General features: G+C 33.9%; 1 protein-coding gene across 1 annotated transcript in view; it reads right to left on the reverse strand.

Annotated features, from left to right (window-relative positions):
• LOC142230929 (uncharacterized) overlaps positions 1–19556 on the reverse strand; it is a 253167-nt gene that overhangs the window by 133969 nt on the left and 99642 nt on the right. Inside the window, exon 5 of the mRNA XM_075301546.1 lies at positions 9029–9465. Coding sequence (XP_075157661.1) covers positions 9248–9465 — 218 coding nt within the window. The 3' untranslated portion in view covers positions 9029–9247. The remainder of the gene's footprint in view (positions 1–9028; positions 9466–19556) is intronic.

Raw genomic sequence — 19556 nt, forward strand, 5'->3', positions numbered from 1 at the left:
CAACCAAAATTTTCTTTAGCTTTAGTCCATATTGAACTTATGTGCATGGTCACTTAATACCCACATTTAGTTCATAAAATGTTTGAGTCATTAAAAAGTTTTTTAGCGGTGGATTATCTCCTCTCAGTAATGCTGGTGACATTTTTGAGTGTCAAAGCTTCTCTAAGTGGTTTCACTGCAATGTGGAACACCGTGCGAACTCGATTATAGAAGTTTACCACTTGTGTTATCATAATGGGCTGCCATTATACCTAACCTAAACTATGTCTTTGTATGAAACTACCCCCAGAATTAGTTATCAGTAGAATTTTTTAGGTCGCCATACATTTGAATTCGAGAAATATAAGAAATATAAATTTTTAAAGAATGGACGAAAAGTTTAGAATCGAAGATACGCGAGTTTGGGATTCGAAATAAGACCAAAGCAATGTGGAATGCCCTTCGGACTCGGCTATAAAAAGGAGGTCCCTTGTCATTGAGCTTAACATGGAATCGGGCAGCACTGGACTGAATAGTCTAAGTGAGCCTGCAAATATCGAGCTGCCACTATACCTAACCTAAACTATAACTAAAATAATAAAATTTCTGCAATTAGAATAACCAAATTACAAATTAATTGCATGTCATAAAGGTCTTCACGTTGAGTATGTGCAAGGTTTCCATCCTACTAATTTTATGGGTCAAGGCCTTCATTTGTATCAAGAATCCCTATTTATCATCATTGTATGACTAATTTTTAAAAATCTCTGTTGTTGCTATTTGTAGCTTATTTAAATTCAGTTTACACAGCATTTTCCATCCCATAGCATATTTTCTACATTTCCAAAAAAATTAAAAAAAAATATTTTTTTTGTGGCAAACTCAAAATGAAATTTAATACAATGCTTGTTGTTGTCACTATGACTACAAAAAGGAGGGGAAGATTTTTCAAAAAGAAATGAAATTGAAAACTTTTCATTTGGAAACTCAACTACAGTTTTAAATCTCTTTTTTGAAATGACAAAATCTTGTAAGAATTCTGTGTGTATTTTGTTTTATTTATAACATTATAGAATAATTTTACGTTTTCAGTTTGTGCAAGTAAACCATCGATTTTAATAAGAACTCGTGCCAAAATTGGGGATCTAATCATATATTAGGAAAGTAAAAAGTAACATCACATACTATAATACTATTATATTCAACTTAGCCTCCAAAAGAAAGTGAAAATTGGGAATCTAATGCGGAATGATATGTTATTGCAAGTGAGTGTATCTGTATTAAGACACATACAGAGATTAAATTGTTTGTGTTGTGCAAACATGATATGTTTCACTCTAAGCCTATCTTGTTTAAGGCCCCAAATTGTTAATTCCAGTTTCTAAACATTTGTTTAATTGCTGATTACAAATAAAAACATATGTTCGAAATTTATTTGAATACAACACCCCAAATATTTTTTTATATACAAAATATGTATTTCTATACGATAAGCAATCATGATATACACTGAAAAAAGCATGTTCGCTTTCAATAATTTTATCTTGACGCTTATGATTGGTATTCATTCCGAGTCCTTTAAAAACGTAAACAACTTAAATTTCCAAATTCAGACACGAATGCATGTAGAAATTGAGCTATGTTTCAATTAAAACACGTTATTAAAATAAAGTGCTCAAAGATTTGTCCTATTTTTTAAGTAGAGTGATCAACTAACCGGATTTTTAGAAAGTCGGGCTTTATCGGTTTTAAAATACCGGACTTTTTTCCAAAACCGGTGGACGGCGTTTTTTGAAACAAATATACGGGGTAACCGATTTTAATAAAAACAGGTGATTTTGAAAAGGAAATCTAATTTTAAGGGCACAAAAAATCAATGAAAAAACACATAATTTTTAATTCACACACACAAACGAAGTGCTTTCATTATGTTCTTTTTTTTTAATTGTCCAGATGTAGTTAAAAAAAATTAGCATTAATTAAAACCCGAAAGGCGGTTGTTAATGTCTTTAAAACATTGGTTCTACTGGTCCACCGAAAATGGGATTTTCACTGAAACCGACAACCGGTGTAAGAAGATAAACCGGCCCACCGGATTTTATCGGCCGGTTTTGATTACACTATTTTGAAAGCTTTTTTGCTTTGTAGTCAAGTTGCAAAAATACAACAAAATTAAAAAAAACAATTTCATTAATTTGGAAGAATTTTCTAGAATTAGTAAATCCAAGTATATCTTAGCCAAACAAAATTTTCTTTTATATTAAAAAAATCGTTTTTAAGTCGAATCACTTAACTATAACATAAGGATAAAACAATTTCAAAAAGACTTTTGGACAAGGAAAAAACTTTCTATCAGAGAAATGCGTCTTCTACGCTAAGCAAAAAACACATTCGTATTTTAAGGTCGGGAAATCTTTTGCCCCACGGCAATATATTTTTCATTGTACACAGAAAAAAAGTGTCTCGTAAATTTAAGAAGATTTTTACAATAATTTATTACAAGAATTTTCCAGAATTTTAGTCCATTTTTCGTATCTTCAACGAAAATTAACTACTCGAAAGGAAATTTTACAAATTCTAAGTAGCGATCGTTTTGTTCATGACCTACAAAATACGATGGAAATTTCTTTAAAAAATTTCTTAACTGGTAGTTAAAAATTCGTTTGTCATGCTATAAAACTACTTGTGAAATGTAAAGTACTCTCTAACTAATAAGTGCAATTTACTATAAATTTTTTTTTTCTATGAGAAAATATTTTTTTACGAAAAATGAACTTGAAAGTGGATAGCAATTTCTTACTGACATGTAATTAAATTTATAGACATTTTCGTCAAAAATTTTAAGTTATACGTTTCATCGTTCATAAACTGGTGTGCCTTTACGAATATTATTCTTAGAGTAAATTGTCAGCAGATGCGATGAACTAATGCATAGTACAGAGATCTTTTTAGGCATAGTGGAATGTGATTAATGTAAAGATGATGTTACTTGGGTTTTGTTTGAGTGAGAGTAATGCATTAATGAGAAATGGTAGCGAGGGCTTGGGGTTGTTTTTATTTTTGTTCATTTAGTGTTAGTTGAAATTGAAAGTGTATTGACATTTTTATTATTCAATGTAAAAAATTAATGTTCAATTCCAGATGAATTTGGAAAATTTTTGTTATATCTCAGCGTATAGTTTAGTCATAAATTGGTAAGTATTTTTTTAATATGGCTTTCTTTTAAAAAGAATATTTTTTATGTATATTATTATTTGTTATTTAATTTTTTTGAAACCAGTTTAATGTTCCAGATGGATTCGAACAAATTTAAAAAAATAGAGAATTGGTAAGTTTTCTTTTTAAAAATTGGCTTTCTTTCAACTAGAATATTTACGTTTTTATGACCTTTTTATCATCAAAATTACAGGTTTTTAATACCCTATTTTAGTATTTCTTTAATCAAATTTGTTTTTAGTTTTGTTTGTTATTGTTGGTTTCTCTTCAATCACGCTCAAAAACAAACCCAGCCAACTACATTCAAGGAAAAGAGATATGCTTGCAAATTTAGGCAGCCGACTATCAAACCTTTTTTCGGAAGGTTCAAGTGTAGTTCAATTCATGGTTTTAAGCTGAGATCAAAGACAACAATAGTAATATTTTTAGTGTAAAAAATATTTAATTTCAGAATAACCCCTTAAAAATTTGGAAAAATTTTTAGTACTCCTTTGCTTGTAATTTAATAGTGAATTGGTAAGGATTCTTTAACTTTCTTTTAACCCTGGACAGTCATCCTTATTTTTTTTACATTAACTTCATCCTTCATCTTTTTGACTACGGCTCATTTCAAGACGCTATAATTTTCATAAACTAGTATAATATGTTTGGGACATATATGTTAATATCATACAAAATATTATGTTTGTGACATCACATTTTCTTAAATATAATGTTTCTGGATTTAAACATTTAGAAATTTTGTATAAACATATATATGTTTAAAAACGTCAGATAGAGAGAATGGAGAAAAAAATATAAATTATTACAATATTTATTCGAACTTCTTGTCAAATAACATAGGTAGCTTTGTACTCGAGCAAAAAGGCAATAGGGAAAAAGTGGGGACTAAAACCAAAAATTGTGCATTGGCTATACACGGCAGTAGTTAGACATATAATGCTATATGGTGTTGTAGTCTGGTGGCCGGCACTTCAGAAACCGACTTGTTTAGATAAAGTTCAGCGTATGGCGAGCTTATGTATCTCAGGCGCATTTAGTAAGACAGGAACAGACTCCCTTAATGTCATGCTGCATCTATTGCCTTTAGACATTTTGGCCAAACAGTCAGCTGCAACAACGGCTGTGCGGTTGCGCGAGCTATCGCTGTGGTCGGAAAAAATGTACGGTCACAGTTCGGTCCTCAAAGTAATGCCAGATGTGCCTAACGTAGTGGATTACACTCTGGCAAAACTACTTTTCGACAAAAAGTTTGGAACTCTAATTCCCAACAGTGAGGCGTGGTGCACACAGACCCCGAGGAATAAAAGTTATATAGATTTCTATACTGATGGCTCCAAATTGAATGGACAAGTGGGGTTCGGAGTGTATTCTAATGATCTGGAAATTCGAATAGCGAAAAGATTACCTAATCACTGTAGTGTTTTTCAGGCTGAAATATTGGCAATAAGAGAGGTGGTGAATTGGCTGAGAAGTAATGTTCCAACAAATATTGGCATTAATATATACTCAGACAGTCAACCTGCAACTCTTGGACTCTGTGTTCCTCAACTCGAAAACGGCCATAGACTGCCGCAAATCTCTCAACGAGATGGCTGAGCAGTACAATATTCACCTAATATGGGTGCCTGGCCATAGGAACATACCGGGGAACTGCGAAGCAGATGTGTTAGCAAGGCTAGCTAACTACCTTACATATTCCAGGGGAACTAGAATCTGTTGGTATGTCTATGGCCACCTGCAAGCTCTTACTGCGTGAGAAGGCTGTTATGATGGCCAATATTCGATGGGAGAATTGCAAGGATTGTAACGACACCAAGCAAATATGGCCCCATTTAAACTTAAACCACACACTAGATATGCTAGTGTTCTCAAGGCGTCTGATAGCACTCCTGATATCTGCTATAACGGGTCGCTGCCTGATAGGCGAAGTTGCAAAAACTATAGGTGCGAAGTATAATGACTATTGTATAAGCTGTCATGACGTGGAGGAAAAGGAATCAATTAAACACCTCTTGTGTGAGTGTCCTGCTTTTTGTGTAAGGCGTAAGCGAATTTTAGGAGCATATAGCTTTAGATTACTGGCGGACCTGGAAAACGTTAACTTAAGAAGTTTGTTAATGTTTTTGGAGCAATCTGGTTGGTTCCACAAAAGTAAATAATAGAGAAGGTTCAGTGGTTAAGACTAGAAGTGCCCATATGTAATAGGTACTTTTAGTTAAATGTGGTATCACAATGGACTGAATAGTCTAAGTGAGCCTGAAATTTAATAGGGCTGTCACTTTAACCTAATCTATAGGAGATGGAAAATTTGAAATGTTATGTCTAAATATTATTAATTTTTCACGTTCAATTTTATATTCAGAGCCTTAAAAAGATATTCTTAGGGTGAAACATAATGTTTGCCAAAATTCTAAAAATATATGTTTGAAACAGAATATGTTTGGAAGTATATGTTAGAGATGCGAATTTTTTGAGGGTTTAGATGACGCATGTCTCCGATATAAGGTTTTTCCTTGTCCAAAAGTTGGTAAGCTTTTCAATGAAATCGTGTGTAAATTTGTTGAATTGTTGTATCTTGACCAAAAATCAAACAGGGTGCTTTTTATTTTATTTTAAAGAAGTTTTTATTTGAAGCATAGCATATTTGAAGAAAAAAGAAATTTATTTCCTAGAATCAAGTAGCAAAACTCAAATTTAAAAGGGTGCCATAAATGTATCTTTTATTCCATTGTCCGCTTCTTTGGCTCGGAATCCATACCAAAATCACAAGTGTAAATATAACATGTTTGGATCTTGGCATGCTTTTTTCAGTGTAACTACAATATCGCTGTCAATGGTACAATATTCGCTTTTGCAGGATTAAATCTTATCTCATTTTTGCGCTATATATCGCGCTGCCCATACTCGAGTATTAAGTATTTATGTGTAGATTCGTCAATTAATCTCCGTATTGTCTTTTGTACATATAAGGTGTACTTGAACATTTTATTTTATTCAATTCTTTTAGTTTTTAATAAATCACAAGGACATCACCTTGCCTTATGTATTGTCAGCAAAAACATTTGGAATTCGTAGTTTTCCCCACCTTGTACCAAATTAAGTTCATTGAAGAGTTGACAGCAACGGCAAACAAAGGTTCACGGTTTACAGCTCGTTGCTTATTTGTCTTTGAAGTTTCTTAAGAAATAGTAGAAAGGGGTTCTCTCCCCCCTCCACCCCATATGTTGTAATCATGCAACAATGGCGTGGTTGTTGCAGCATAATGAATTTTTTATTCGACTGAGAACAAGGTAAAAATACAATTTTCGCGGCTGTGTTTTGTAACGAGGCTTTGTGGTTTTATTCTTTAGTAGCATTTATGTGAATTTCAAAAGGGGATTTGAAAAACAAAGGAAAATTGCTTACAAAAGTTTGTTTCAACAAAATCCGCAACATCACATAGACCATGAATTGCACAACGAAGCGAGGGATAATAGATGAATGAGGGTCTTATTATATGTATAGTAAATTTTCAAAGGAATATTTACATAGGTCCATTAATGAATTGATGCTAAAATTAGCTTAAGCGTATTTAAAAAAAGATATTTTGTCTTAGTTTTTTTTTTTTATTTCAGCTTAAAACCATGTATTGACTAAAGTCCAAGAGTAGTTTGAACCAAAGATTATAAACTTGAGGAAGATAGGAAATTGGCTTGCGTCATACCAAATTTTGCATTTACCATGTTAGTTCAATACATGTTTGTAATCAATTAGGTGTTTTTCGTTTTTATTTTTTAAATGAAAAATTTAATTTTCTTAATGAAACAATGTTAAATTTTAGGCAACAACAAAATAAATTACATTTTCCCCTGTATAGAAATTTATTTCGTGCTCTTAATTTATTTTTATTTGCATTTTAAGGCTATGTCAATACTTGTCGTATACACGTTTGGTTCGAGTATTAAACTAATGTGGTAAATGGTTTGATGTGCTCAGTAGCCAATCTCCCATCTTCCTCTTCTATAATCTTTGGTTTGAACCACAGAGTAAAGAATGTTTATCAAATTGATTTGGAAAGACTCTGTAGACTGCAAGATGGTAGGTTGGTTGGTGAACTTATTTATTACAGCCAGTTATGACGTTTAGCTCAGTGATACGTGGTTGCTTCTTGGGAACGGCGTGTCACATTAAGTGTAAAACCACTTGGAAAAACTTTGATCTTTTTTGGTAATAACTAACCATCGAAACTTTTTTGGTATCTGGCCTAAACAGGGATTGGTCCGTGGTAGTCTTGTATGACAATTTACAATTGCATCGCATTCAACAAATTAATCTCAACCCATGGCCTTTTATCGGCAATGCAGTAGTAAATTGTTGCACAAGCCGGCGACTCCTTTTACTACCGATGTCCAGTGCAGAGGACACTCAAAAGCGACCCCATAATCGAAGCTTCCAAAATCCCAATTTTTACTAGGGACTGCTCACAGTCAATAATTTTCGTATTGATGGGTACACTGAAAAAAAAAAAGATTATTATGGGGTTCTACATAATAATCCCTTAATAGATTAACTGAAGTTTTAGTCCATCACTGAAAAGTTCTTACAAAACAATCTATTTAATTGGCCAAAATTGTGTTGACTTCTATTGCATTGCATACCTACTTCGTTTCTGAGTACAACAATTAGTGTATGACACCGTTAAAAATTGTTTAGGGCGTTAAACAGTTAATTGCATTAAATTTGTTGTCAAGCCAATTTTAGCACATTTGAGTGGGAGCATATGTACCCAACGAAAACCAAATGTGTGCACACAAGTCTCTATGCACCTGAATGTGTGACAAAATTACAGGGCGATCCTTGCGCTAGCAATCAAAGTGGTCTGTGATTGCTGTTTTATACTCTACAAACAAGTATATACGGCCTTAAGTACCCAGCAAAAAAATTTGGAAGTTCTTCCAAAGGCACAACTTTAAAAGCACTTCCAGAATATGTACTCCCAATGATGTTCATTATTTTAACTACCCAGGAAGTTCTTTTAATTCAATTTTTTATAACGTGGGTTTTTCATACTTTTAATAGGTAATTTTAACTTTTTTTGTTTCAACTAGGTTAAAAACAGAGTAAGAATTCATAAAATGGTACAAATCATTTAAATTTGGTCGAAAAAAGTGCTAAATCCAATCTGAAAAAATTGTGAATTTTTGCAAATATTTGAGGTCAAACGTTTCCGACAAGCGTTAGAATCCATTAAAATGTATGAAAAATAATAAAAATTATTTATTTGACAAAATATCACAGAATTTTTCAATTTACATCCAAAACATTGAATTTGGATCACACCTAAAGAAGTGATGCAAATTCAGTGCAACGGCTGTTGAAATGGAGGACTTCCGTCCTATAACAAGCCCATGTTAAATTCATCGCTTCTGCGTCAATTTTGCACCACTTCCGGATCCAAAAGGAACATTTCCATTACTTTTTTGGCGACGCTTTTTTTGCTGGGTACGTCCGGGACGAATCTTAAATGCCCACCACCTTGAATCAAAATTAAAAGTTTTATTTCAAAACTCGTCGTCGTAGCCGTTTACTTGAAAATATGTAGCATTTGAAGGGTATTGGAAATCGCGAGCTTCCATGGCTATAAGTATATACATTCTTTTATGGTCTTTCTTAAATGTGATACTCTTTAAGGCTATTTAAATGCTAAGGCTATTTAAATGCTAACTCATAAGAATAGATTCACACTTTTGCATCACCCTGTTGTTTTTTTGTATAAAATATATTGTGGTGTTTGTATTTCCTTTTTCGAGGATTTGTTTTTACAATGGATAAATTAAGCATTTATACGTACCGTCATCATTGTATGATGCCATACACCAGCCATTTTGTGTTGGTTGTTGTTTTTGTAGCAAATTTCATTGTTTTTGGTTTTGTTGTTTTGCTGTAATGTTGCGGTAGTTGAGGGGGTTTTGTTGTTATGAAAGTTTCATTCTCCATCGCACTATTTCTCTCATTTACTCTCTTGATTAACTATAATTAACTTAATAACAACACCGTGCTATTTGCTCATTCAGTTTGTTGTGGTAGTCGCACCGACATGCATTTCGATGAAAGAATTTCTGAAGAACGATGTCATTGTAGTTGCAAAGTAGATGAGGCTCCACCACCAACTCCAACACCGCCATCTCCACCACAAATGCATCAATGCTCCGTGTACAAGGATGATTTTTGTGTTACACACATCGAGTGACGTGGCGACATTGTGCTGCACAGCTGCCGGTAATTCACCTACAAAGAATGCCAAATCAAAAAGAGACATTAACATCAAGGGTGGTTTGGGGTATATGCCTATTTTTGTCACTCTTTAAATAACGATATTATTTGCCCTTCAAATTACCCTACTGCTCTCCCCACCACTTACTTTTCTTTGAAGCTGGTATTCACAAAATGCAAATAACGGTTAATTAAAGTCATATCGTATGTTACACTTCTGTGCGTGTATGTTTATTTAATCGAGTATTATATTGTGTTTTCACCTGGAAGATTTTTTTCAAATTGTTTTCAAGGAGAAGGAGAACACATACACAGGTATTGTATTTAAATGTTAAATGATTTTTTCATAAAAGGGCCATAATAAGTTAGAAAAACTTTATATTGAAGAGACATATACTGGTTGTGTAGAAACACGACATTTTACTAAGAAACGCTTAACTGTATGATCGAACTAACCATTGTCAGGCGTCAACATGAATCACAAAAATAATGTGTTCTTGTATTTATTTGGAAAACTACGCTCACAAATATGCTCACGCTCATTAGTTTAATCCCTGCAAACATTTTCTATCGAAAGTGTATCGAAGTAGTTTCTCCCTGGAAGATAAAACATTCATAGGCGATATCTTTGTCTTATCGAGTTAGTGTCCCCGTTCGGGAACAAATGTCTCACTACGCGATAATGTTCTCGGGGAATCGAACCAGTGACTAAAATAAGTCAAAAAAGCGATAGTTATTTTTTAAAAAATAAACATGATGATCGGCCGCACCGAGCGTTGAACTCGGAACCTTTCGTTTTCAAGTCAGAGGCTCTCCCTCTGTGCTGCCCACGCTCGTTAGTTGATAGTGGCTTTTTACACACATGTACTCTCAAAGAGGTGCTATTGAAAAATTCGCTATGTCGATGTACACAGTCTCACACAAGTTTACATACGGTTAAAAATTTATATTTTCTTTAAATAATAAAATTTAAAAAAATATACATATATATCCTTTAGTTTTAATAAGTTAATTTGAAAAACAAAGTATTTGTTAATTTTCAAGAAGATTTTTTTGGTGTGGGTTCTAAACAACAACAAGAAACAGGTTTAGTTAAGTGGTAAAAAACTCAAGGGTATGTAAACTTGTGTGAGACTGTGTATGGAGTCTATATTTAAATTTTTGATCACCAACGCGATAGTTGTTTTTATTGTTGTTGTTCGTGAGATTTTACTATCAACAATCACCCAAATGCTTGCAGGGATGACAATTAAACCAAAATTGTGGTTAGGTGAAGATGTTACTCATTTTTTTATGGTAAGCAAAATCGAAGGTAAATCATGAGTACAATAAGTTTATATAGTTAGGTTAGGTGGCAGCCCGATGTATCAGGCTCACTTAGACTATTCAGTCCATTGTGATACCACATTGGTGAACTTCTCTCTTGTCACTGAGTGCTGCCCGATTCCATGTTAAGCTCAATGACAAGGGACCTCCTTTTTATAGCCGAGTCCAAACGGCGTTCCACATTGCAGTGAAACCACTTAGAGAAGTTTTGAAACCCTCAGAAATGTCACCAGCATTACTGAGGTGGGATAATCCACCGCTGAAAAACTTTTTGGTGTTCGGTCGAAGCAGGAATCGAACCCACGACCTTATGTATGCAAGGCGGGCATGCTAACCATTGCACCACGGTGGCTCCCAAGTTTATATAGTTACGTTAGAGTTAGAATGATTACGGACCAGAAAAAAAATTAAATATATAAAAAATGGTCAAATCAATCAAAATAAATTCAACTTCTTTAGAGTATAAAAAAGTGACTATTAAAACCAGAAAAAAAGTAGAGAAGCAAAGAAGTATACACGGCCATAAGTTCGGCCAGGCCGAATCTTATGTACTCTCCACCATGGATTGCGTTGATACTTCTACTAGAGACTGTCAACCGCAATCGAATTACTTCTTAACATCGTCTTCTAAATTGCAAGTTAGTCCAAACGTGGTATATATTAGACAAAAAAAGGGGAGTTCGGAAACTTCTTAGCCTAGCACAAAAAGCGCGGTATAAACAGAAAAAAATTAAGTGTTTTGGAAACTTCGATCTCTGTTATGAACACATGTCAAATTTTGTTTCGATCTGGCAACTCCTTCATATAGAAACAGGTGTTCAAAAAAGACACATCCGCAATTTTTTTACAATGGAAGAATTAGAAATGCGTGCTGTCATTAAATATTTACATAAAAAAGGTTTATCGGGACAAGAAATTCATAATGATATGGTGAATGTATTAGGTGAAAGTGCTCCTTCATATGCAACAGTAAAAAATTGGGTTGCTGAATTTAAACGTGGTCGTACAAGCATTGAAGATGAACCACGTAGTGGACGTCCAAAAACAGCAACAACAACAGAAATTGTAGCCAAAGTAAATGATATGGTATTAAATGATGGACGAATAAAAGTGCGTGAAATTGCTAATATCATGGGCATTTCAAATGATCGAGTCCATTTAATTTTGCATGAAGAACTAAAGATGAAAAAGGTTTCAGCACGATGGGTGCCACATTTTTTAAAAGTCGATCAAAAACGCATAAGAATGAACATTTCTCAAGCTTGTTTGGATCGTTTTAAGCGAAATAAAATGTTGATGAGACATGGATCCACCACTATACTCCGGAGACTAAAGAACAATTCAAACAATAGCCTGAAGCTGGGGGAAGTGCCCCAAAGAAGGCAAAAACAATTCAATCGGCCGGCAAGGTTATGGCAACGGTTTTTTTGAGACTTCAAAGGTATTTTATTGACTGACTATTTGCAAAAGGGTAAAACAATAAATTCAGAGTACTATTGCAACCTTTGGATCAATTAAATGTACAAATTCGAGAAAAACGTCCTGGATTACAACGCAAAAAGATACATAATTTTTCATCAAGACAACGCACCAGCACACAAGAGTGTTTTAACAATGGCTAAAATCAACGAATTAAAGTATGAGTTGCTTGACCACCCACCTTATTCTACTGATTTAGCTCCCAGTGACTATTACTTGTTCCCAAATCTAAAAAAAATCCTTGCTGGCAAGCGTTTTACCCCAAATGAGGATGCACTTACAGTTGTAAACCACTATTTTGAAGACCTTGAGGAAGACTATTTTAATCAAAGGAATAGAATTGCTAGAAAAGCGTTGGACTAAGTGTATTGAAGTTTCAGGAGATTATATTGAAAAATGAAAATATTTTTGAAAAACTAATTATTCTGTCTAAGAAGTTTCCGAACCGCCCTCGTATATATAGGGAAGTCTACAATTAATTACGAACCGATGTGAACTTTTGCGCGGCAATTAGAGAGCCACAATTGAAATGTGGGGGTCGCTTTATATGGGCCTATATACAATTATGAAACGATATGGTGTGATTGGGGATAGGTTTATCTGGTGGCTATATACAACTAGAGATATGGACCAAGTTTGGCATGGTTGTTAGCTGCCATATACGATGAATTTTGCTCCTCCAAGAGGCTCCAAAACCAAATCTGGGGATCGATTTATATGGGGCTATATATGATTATGGAATTGGTCCATATCAATTTTGGTATGGTTGTTAGAGACCACATACTAACACCACGTAAAAAAATTCCAACCGGATCGGATGATGGTTTATATTGGGGGCTATATATAATTATGGACCGATATGGACAAATGTCTGCATGGTAAGTAGATACTATATACTTACACCACGTACCAAATTTCAACTGGATCGGATGAAATTTGGTCGTCCAAGAGTCTCCGGAGATAAAATTTGGGGATCGGTTTATATAGGGTCTATATAGTTATAGACCGATATGGATAATTTTTTGTGTGGTTTTTAGAGACCATATACTAACACCATCAGATCGGATAAATTTTGCTCCTCCAAAAGGCTCCAGAGGTAAAATCTGGGGACCGTTTTGTATGGGGGCTATATATAATTATAGACCGATATGGACCAATATATGTATTTTTAGTCCGAAAATTTGACTCACGAAAATTTTCGTGACGCGTGAGTCGTCAGTCACCATGATGGCAATGCACTATGGGCGAAATCATGATCTTAGCAGCAAAAAATATTTACCACCAAGTTAGCCTCACAAAATTTGTTGAGTAGATTTGTAGTTATAAAAAAATTAATTTTAGAAAAAATGGGAGGGCCACGCCCCCTTTTTAGAGTAATAGCTATAAATACCTCGAAAAATGGTGTTATTAGTGCATCCTTCGGCAAAGTTGTAGCTCTTGACTAGGCAAACATAAATGCTGAATATGGTAAGTTGGAAAAATGTCATCTTCATGCTCAAAACGCCAAAAATGTCGAAAATGTCGAAAAAATTAGAATTTTTTCCACCGATTTTTCGATTTTCCTACTACAGCGCATGAACTACTGAAAATTTTACCAAACAATCAAGGTAAGAAATGTAGCCTATATATTTATGAAAACTTTCTAGTTCACACAAAGTTCATACGATTACTCCTTAACAAAAATATTTGCAATTTTAGTTGTTTTTTTTTTGTAACCCAAGTCTTTTGCATCGTTTAGTGACTTTCCGAGTAAATTGATGTTTTTTTTTTAATAATTATGGTATGTGTAGGTTCTTGTAAACAAGAAATATATGAGCCAGAGATATCCATAGCTCTGAGATGCATGTGAAGTATATTGTGCACCCTTGAATCCTTACGAGCGGTACCTGTTCGATCTTTTTTATAACACTTGTTTCGGACCTCAGATTAATTCTCTGAAAGGAAATCTACAGTTACTACTGAAACCTCATTTAGTTGAAATACATTTACCAATATTTTGTATATTGTGGCAGACATCGGGGGCCATTCACATGTTGTGAAAAATATTTCACTAGTTTTAATGCAATGACGACGAGACTTTTGAGTACCATTTTCAAATTCCGAGGAGAAAGCAATTAAGATTGGGTGTAAATGTTTTAAAACCCAATATTAATACCAGTAAAATATGCTAAAAGGTCCTTGCGAGAAAATGCTCTTCTCTTTTGTGCGAAAAAATGCTTTTCATCACCGTGTCCACTGCCATTTGATTTCGGCTTTTCAACATGAAGACCCAATTTTTGTTTTTAATTTTGACTTTTTATTTGCTGCCAAGACTACGCATGCAAAGGACTTATTCATATCTCAAACTGTCAGACTTCAATATGTAATTCCTATACTATAATTCGAATCATTTCTCGTAATTGCCAACAAAAACTCAAAGATTTCACAATGAAAAAATATCATTCATTCATTAGCAGGGAAAAGCAGACAGTTTTGTCATGGCATAAAACTGGAGATTTCTACAAACAATCCCAATGGCACTTCAAAACATTTTTATTTTTACTCCACAAAAAAACGATAAAACTCTTCAAAATTTCACAAGAAAGTGCACACAAAATAAGTACGAAAACATTTAGCAAATTCTTTTTGTATATATTTAAACTACTCACCTTGAGTATTAGAACTCATATTTACATATTTTTCTTTATAAAAATATTTATTTTAGAAAACAGTTTTTAATTTTGCAAAAATTGCGCTGCTTTACTCTTGTTACCAACTATTAAAAGTTTTGTCAACATTAACGGCTCTTTGTGCATAAACAGGGTTGCCAACAGTAACAATTTGTTTTGATTTTTTACTATTAATATGTTCGATAATAAACCCTATCTAGAAAATATTAAAAATCTTAAAAAGTTGAAATTTTGACTTTTTGCCGCTAAAATCACGATTTCAGCCATAGTGCAATGGCGTGATCGTTACAAACCAAATGTCGCGCACTAGCGTGAGTCACGAAAATAATATCTTCGTGAGTGTGCGTGAGTAACGAATTTTGGAAAAATACGAAAATAATCCCGCTAACGAACACAAAACGCTAACGAGTTGAATTCACTTACACTTTTTGTGTGAGAGTGCATGAGTATGATTTTTCCGTCGTGAGTGTGCGTGAGCGTGAGTAAAATATTACTCACTTGCACACCTCTAATTCCAACTAATAACGTTTTTCTTTGGAAAAAATGCAAATTACTTGTGAATAAAAATTTCAAAATATTACTATAAAACATTCTTCAAAATGGCGTTCTCATCCTAAAGGATATTAAAACAATAGTTTGAAATCAAATCTAATTATCCTGTAAGTATTTTTGACATTTACTATGTTTTATACAAGTATCGACGTTTACAAATTCGTGATAGTAGAAAACTAAAAATATTGCTATTCGGACCATCTCTGCTCTTAGCTAATAAACTCCAGTCATAAGATATAGGGTACAACGTTGCGTATGAGTTATTTCGTTGTCTACAGCAATAAATCATACGCACGGTGTACTCTTGAGAGAAATACTGGCGAACATATAGACAGAAGTGTGAGGGAGATGTGTTATATGTATTTGCATAAAATATTTGATATAGTCCCGTTCGTGCACATTCACGTTTTTTTTAGACTTTTGTTCATGACTCACGTGATTCAGGCGTGTCACGCACACAACTCTAACATACACAGTGATTGCCCTTTCCAAATTATGAAATCTCTCATTTGCTTAAAATGTCAAAATTGATCTTTGAACAAGCAAAAATTTCGAATATTAAAGTGAACGTCCTATCTGCGTATATGTGGGAGCTACATTTAAATCGAAAGGATCAATTAATTTCGTAATAATAAGACATCAATTTGTAAGAGCGTGTTTCGTCCAAGGTTTGGCGGTCTCCCTATATGTAACATATATGTATATAAAATCGGAGTTTTGTTTGTTTATTTATTTGTAAGCTCATAAATGGCGGAACCGACATACTTGAAATTTTCGAAGATTATTGAGAGTGATCATGTGGGGAAAAAATGTTACCTTATTTTTTTCATATATGACCTTCCCTTTGTCCCACTTTTACCTAATGTAAATACAGCGAAATTAACTAAAATTCACCGATTTATTTGAAATATACAGAGGGGGATATTTTGAAATTAATTTGGGTGTCTGATAAAAAACTAAAATTATCTGATTTACGAAGGACTTGGGGCACATATTGTACATGATTTTTGGATGTTGACGGGGAGGGAGAACCACCTCCTTGTCCTCTATTTTCTTTACTTTTGCAGGGAAGGTTGTGTGTGGTATCCACTTCCACTTATTTTTCGATATGTGATCGCTGAATGGGCCGTCGCTTAAAAAAAATAGCGAAAAAGTAAACTTCGCCCGATTCACTTGACAGGGAACGTGTGGGAGGTTATGAACTGAATATAGGATACGTGATTTTTCGGTATCTGGTCGGGAACGAGTAGAGAAGGTTCCGCTTTGCCCAACTTTTGGAAATTGAGAGCTTTCTGATTTTGTTGAAATTCGCTGAGAAGGTAGGGAATTGTACCTTAATGGGAACTCGGTACACAATTTTGTGACATTTGCTCAGACTTATCGGCAGACTTTTTAAGTAAAAAACTTAAATTTACCTGAAATTGATAGCATTTTCATTTTTCGGTATATGAAAGGCATGCTCCCTGTGCACAACATTTGAACAAATTTTGTTATGCTCAAGTTTTTATGAACATTTACTTATACGATTTATTGGGCGGGAAACTTAGATTCTTGGTATGTAGTTGGAATATAATGATTGATTTTCCGGTATGATGTCGAAAAGGAGAGTTATCTCCCATTGACAAACCAAGCTTCAAATTCAGAGTTAATGAGAGAAATGCCCCTAATAATATGTTTCGGAAAGCTTTGTAAGCTGGTCGCGTTCGGCTAATAATCAAATAAAGGTCATTGTTAATGATATTTTAAATGTAAATCGAACGAAAAGACACAAGAAAACAGAACTCGATCCAGATTAAACTTCGAAGCACATTAAAAGATCGTTCGGCAGAACGATGAGTGTACATTTGTATAGTCAACACGTTTTTAAAGTTCCCCTGTTATAACGAATGTACTTGAATTCTCCATACAGATTACAGTTTTGTATAAAAAACACATTATAGTTTCACACTTTGTTATTTATTTGTATTATAAATTTTCTAACTTTGCATACAATAGCTGCTGCCAGAACACCTCTTAGGTGTGACACCTCACGAAAGCGATACAGAATAGGCACGGATATTGAATACTAACTTCTCGTATCCATTTTCAAGAAAATCCATCAGTTCGTTCAAGCATTCCATATCTACATATCTACATCAGTGCCAATACCAAGCGATCTAATGTAACATAAAGCTTTTGTTTTTAAGTTTTTTATTTCATCGAATGTTAGCATGATTTCGCTAGGTGATTGGAATATTTAAATCCTAGCAACAAACTTTTCCTTAAGGAAAATGCAGTATGAACTTCTGTACTTCTTCTTATTCAGTTTCTTCCCACATAGCATGTAACACAGAAGAGAAACTAGTAATTAAATTATGCGGAGAAAGATATGTAGGACGAAAATGCAGTTAACTAGAAAATTAAAAAGAAAAAAAAAAACATATTAGTTTGAGCAACTCTATTAAATTGCTTTCATAGACTGAATAGAACATGAACATAAAACCATGATACAATTATTTATAAGTTAGCCTTATTTCATCAGGTGACTTTGAACGACTCATCAAAATGTCAAAAAATATGGTTGATATGTTTAAATTGTGTTGTTGTAATTAACGTCTAAAAGTTAAATTCTATTTGAAATTCGGAAAAAAATAAATACAACGGAAAATGCGTAAATGTTGTCTATGTAACAAGCGGGTAAATGATGACAATGGTCCATTTTTATACCCTGCACCACACTGTGGAACAGGGTATTATAAGTTAGTGCATATGTTTGTAACACCCAGAAGGAGACGAGATAGACACATGGTGTCTTTGGCAATAATTCTCAGGGTGGGTCCCTGAGTCGATATACCCATGTCCGTCTATCCGTCCGTCTGTCTGTGAACACATTATTGTGATCAAAGTCTAGGTCGCAATATAAGTCCAATCGACTTCAAATTTGGCACGAGTTCCTTTTTTGGGTCAGAATAGAACCCTATTGATTTTGGGAGAAATAAGTTCAGATTTATATATAGCTCCCATATATATCTTTCGCCCGATATGCGCTTATATGGACCCAGAAGCCAGAGTTTTATCCCGATTAGCTTGAAATTTTGCACAAGGAGTACAACTGGTAGTACAGTCATGTGTGCCAAATTTGAAATCGGTTCAGATTTAGATATAGCTCCCATATATATTTTTCGCCCGATATGGACTTATATGGACCCAGAAGCCAGGGTTTTGGACCAATTTGGTCGAAAATTTTCACTAAGAGTACAATTAGTAATATAATCATGTGTGCCAAATTTGAAATTGGTTCAGATTTAGATATAGCTCCCATATATATGTTTTTCTGATTTCAACAAAAATGGTAAAAATACCAACATTTTCCTTGTTTAATCGCCACTGCTTAGTCGAAAAGTTGTAAAAATGACTCTAATGTTCCTAAACTTCTAATACATATATATCGAGATATATATCATAAACGCTTGATGATTCCAAAGATGTGCGTGGAACTATCTACACGGACGAAAAAGACTGTTTTTCATATGTTTGGGTGTAAAAATTATTTATTATTTATTTAAGTGCAAGCATATAATGTTCATAAACTAGCATAACGTGTTTGGGACATAAAATATTTGTAAATTTAATATGCCTGGATGCAAACATATATTAATTTAGAAATAGCCTATAAATATATATGTGTTTAGAAAGAGAGTATGCTGCAAGTAAAATAATGCAAGTAACCAATTGGCGCCTTAAAAATATATACACACAAAGAAAATTTCATTGAATTTTTTTTCTACCAGTGTATGCCTGAGCTGAAACATAATATGTTTTAACAATACAAACAATATTTTGTTTGGACCAATCCTGAAAATATATATGATTGAAGCAAGATGTTTTTAGGGCATATGTTACAGAAGCGATTTTTTTGAGGGTACGAAGAGACAGATACAATGATGGGATCTACCAGGGGACCCCAATTGAGAACGAAGATCCATTTGACGAACAGGGTCCTAACGCGAAGGAAATTCCATTTGAACTTACATATATGAGAGAAAACTGTGGTGAGCTATTGGAAGATGGGTTGGAGCTACACGGGAAAGTGAAGTTTTT

This window comes from Haematobia irritans, chromosome 3 (genome assembly GCF_050003625.1).
Source record: "Haematobia irritans isolate KBUSLIRL chromosome 3, ASM5000362v1, whole genome shotgun sequence".
Taxonomy (NCBI): domain Eukaryota; kingdom Metazoa; phylum Arthropoda; class Insecta; order Diptera; family Muscidae; genus Haematobia; species Haematobia irritans.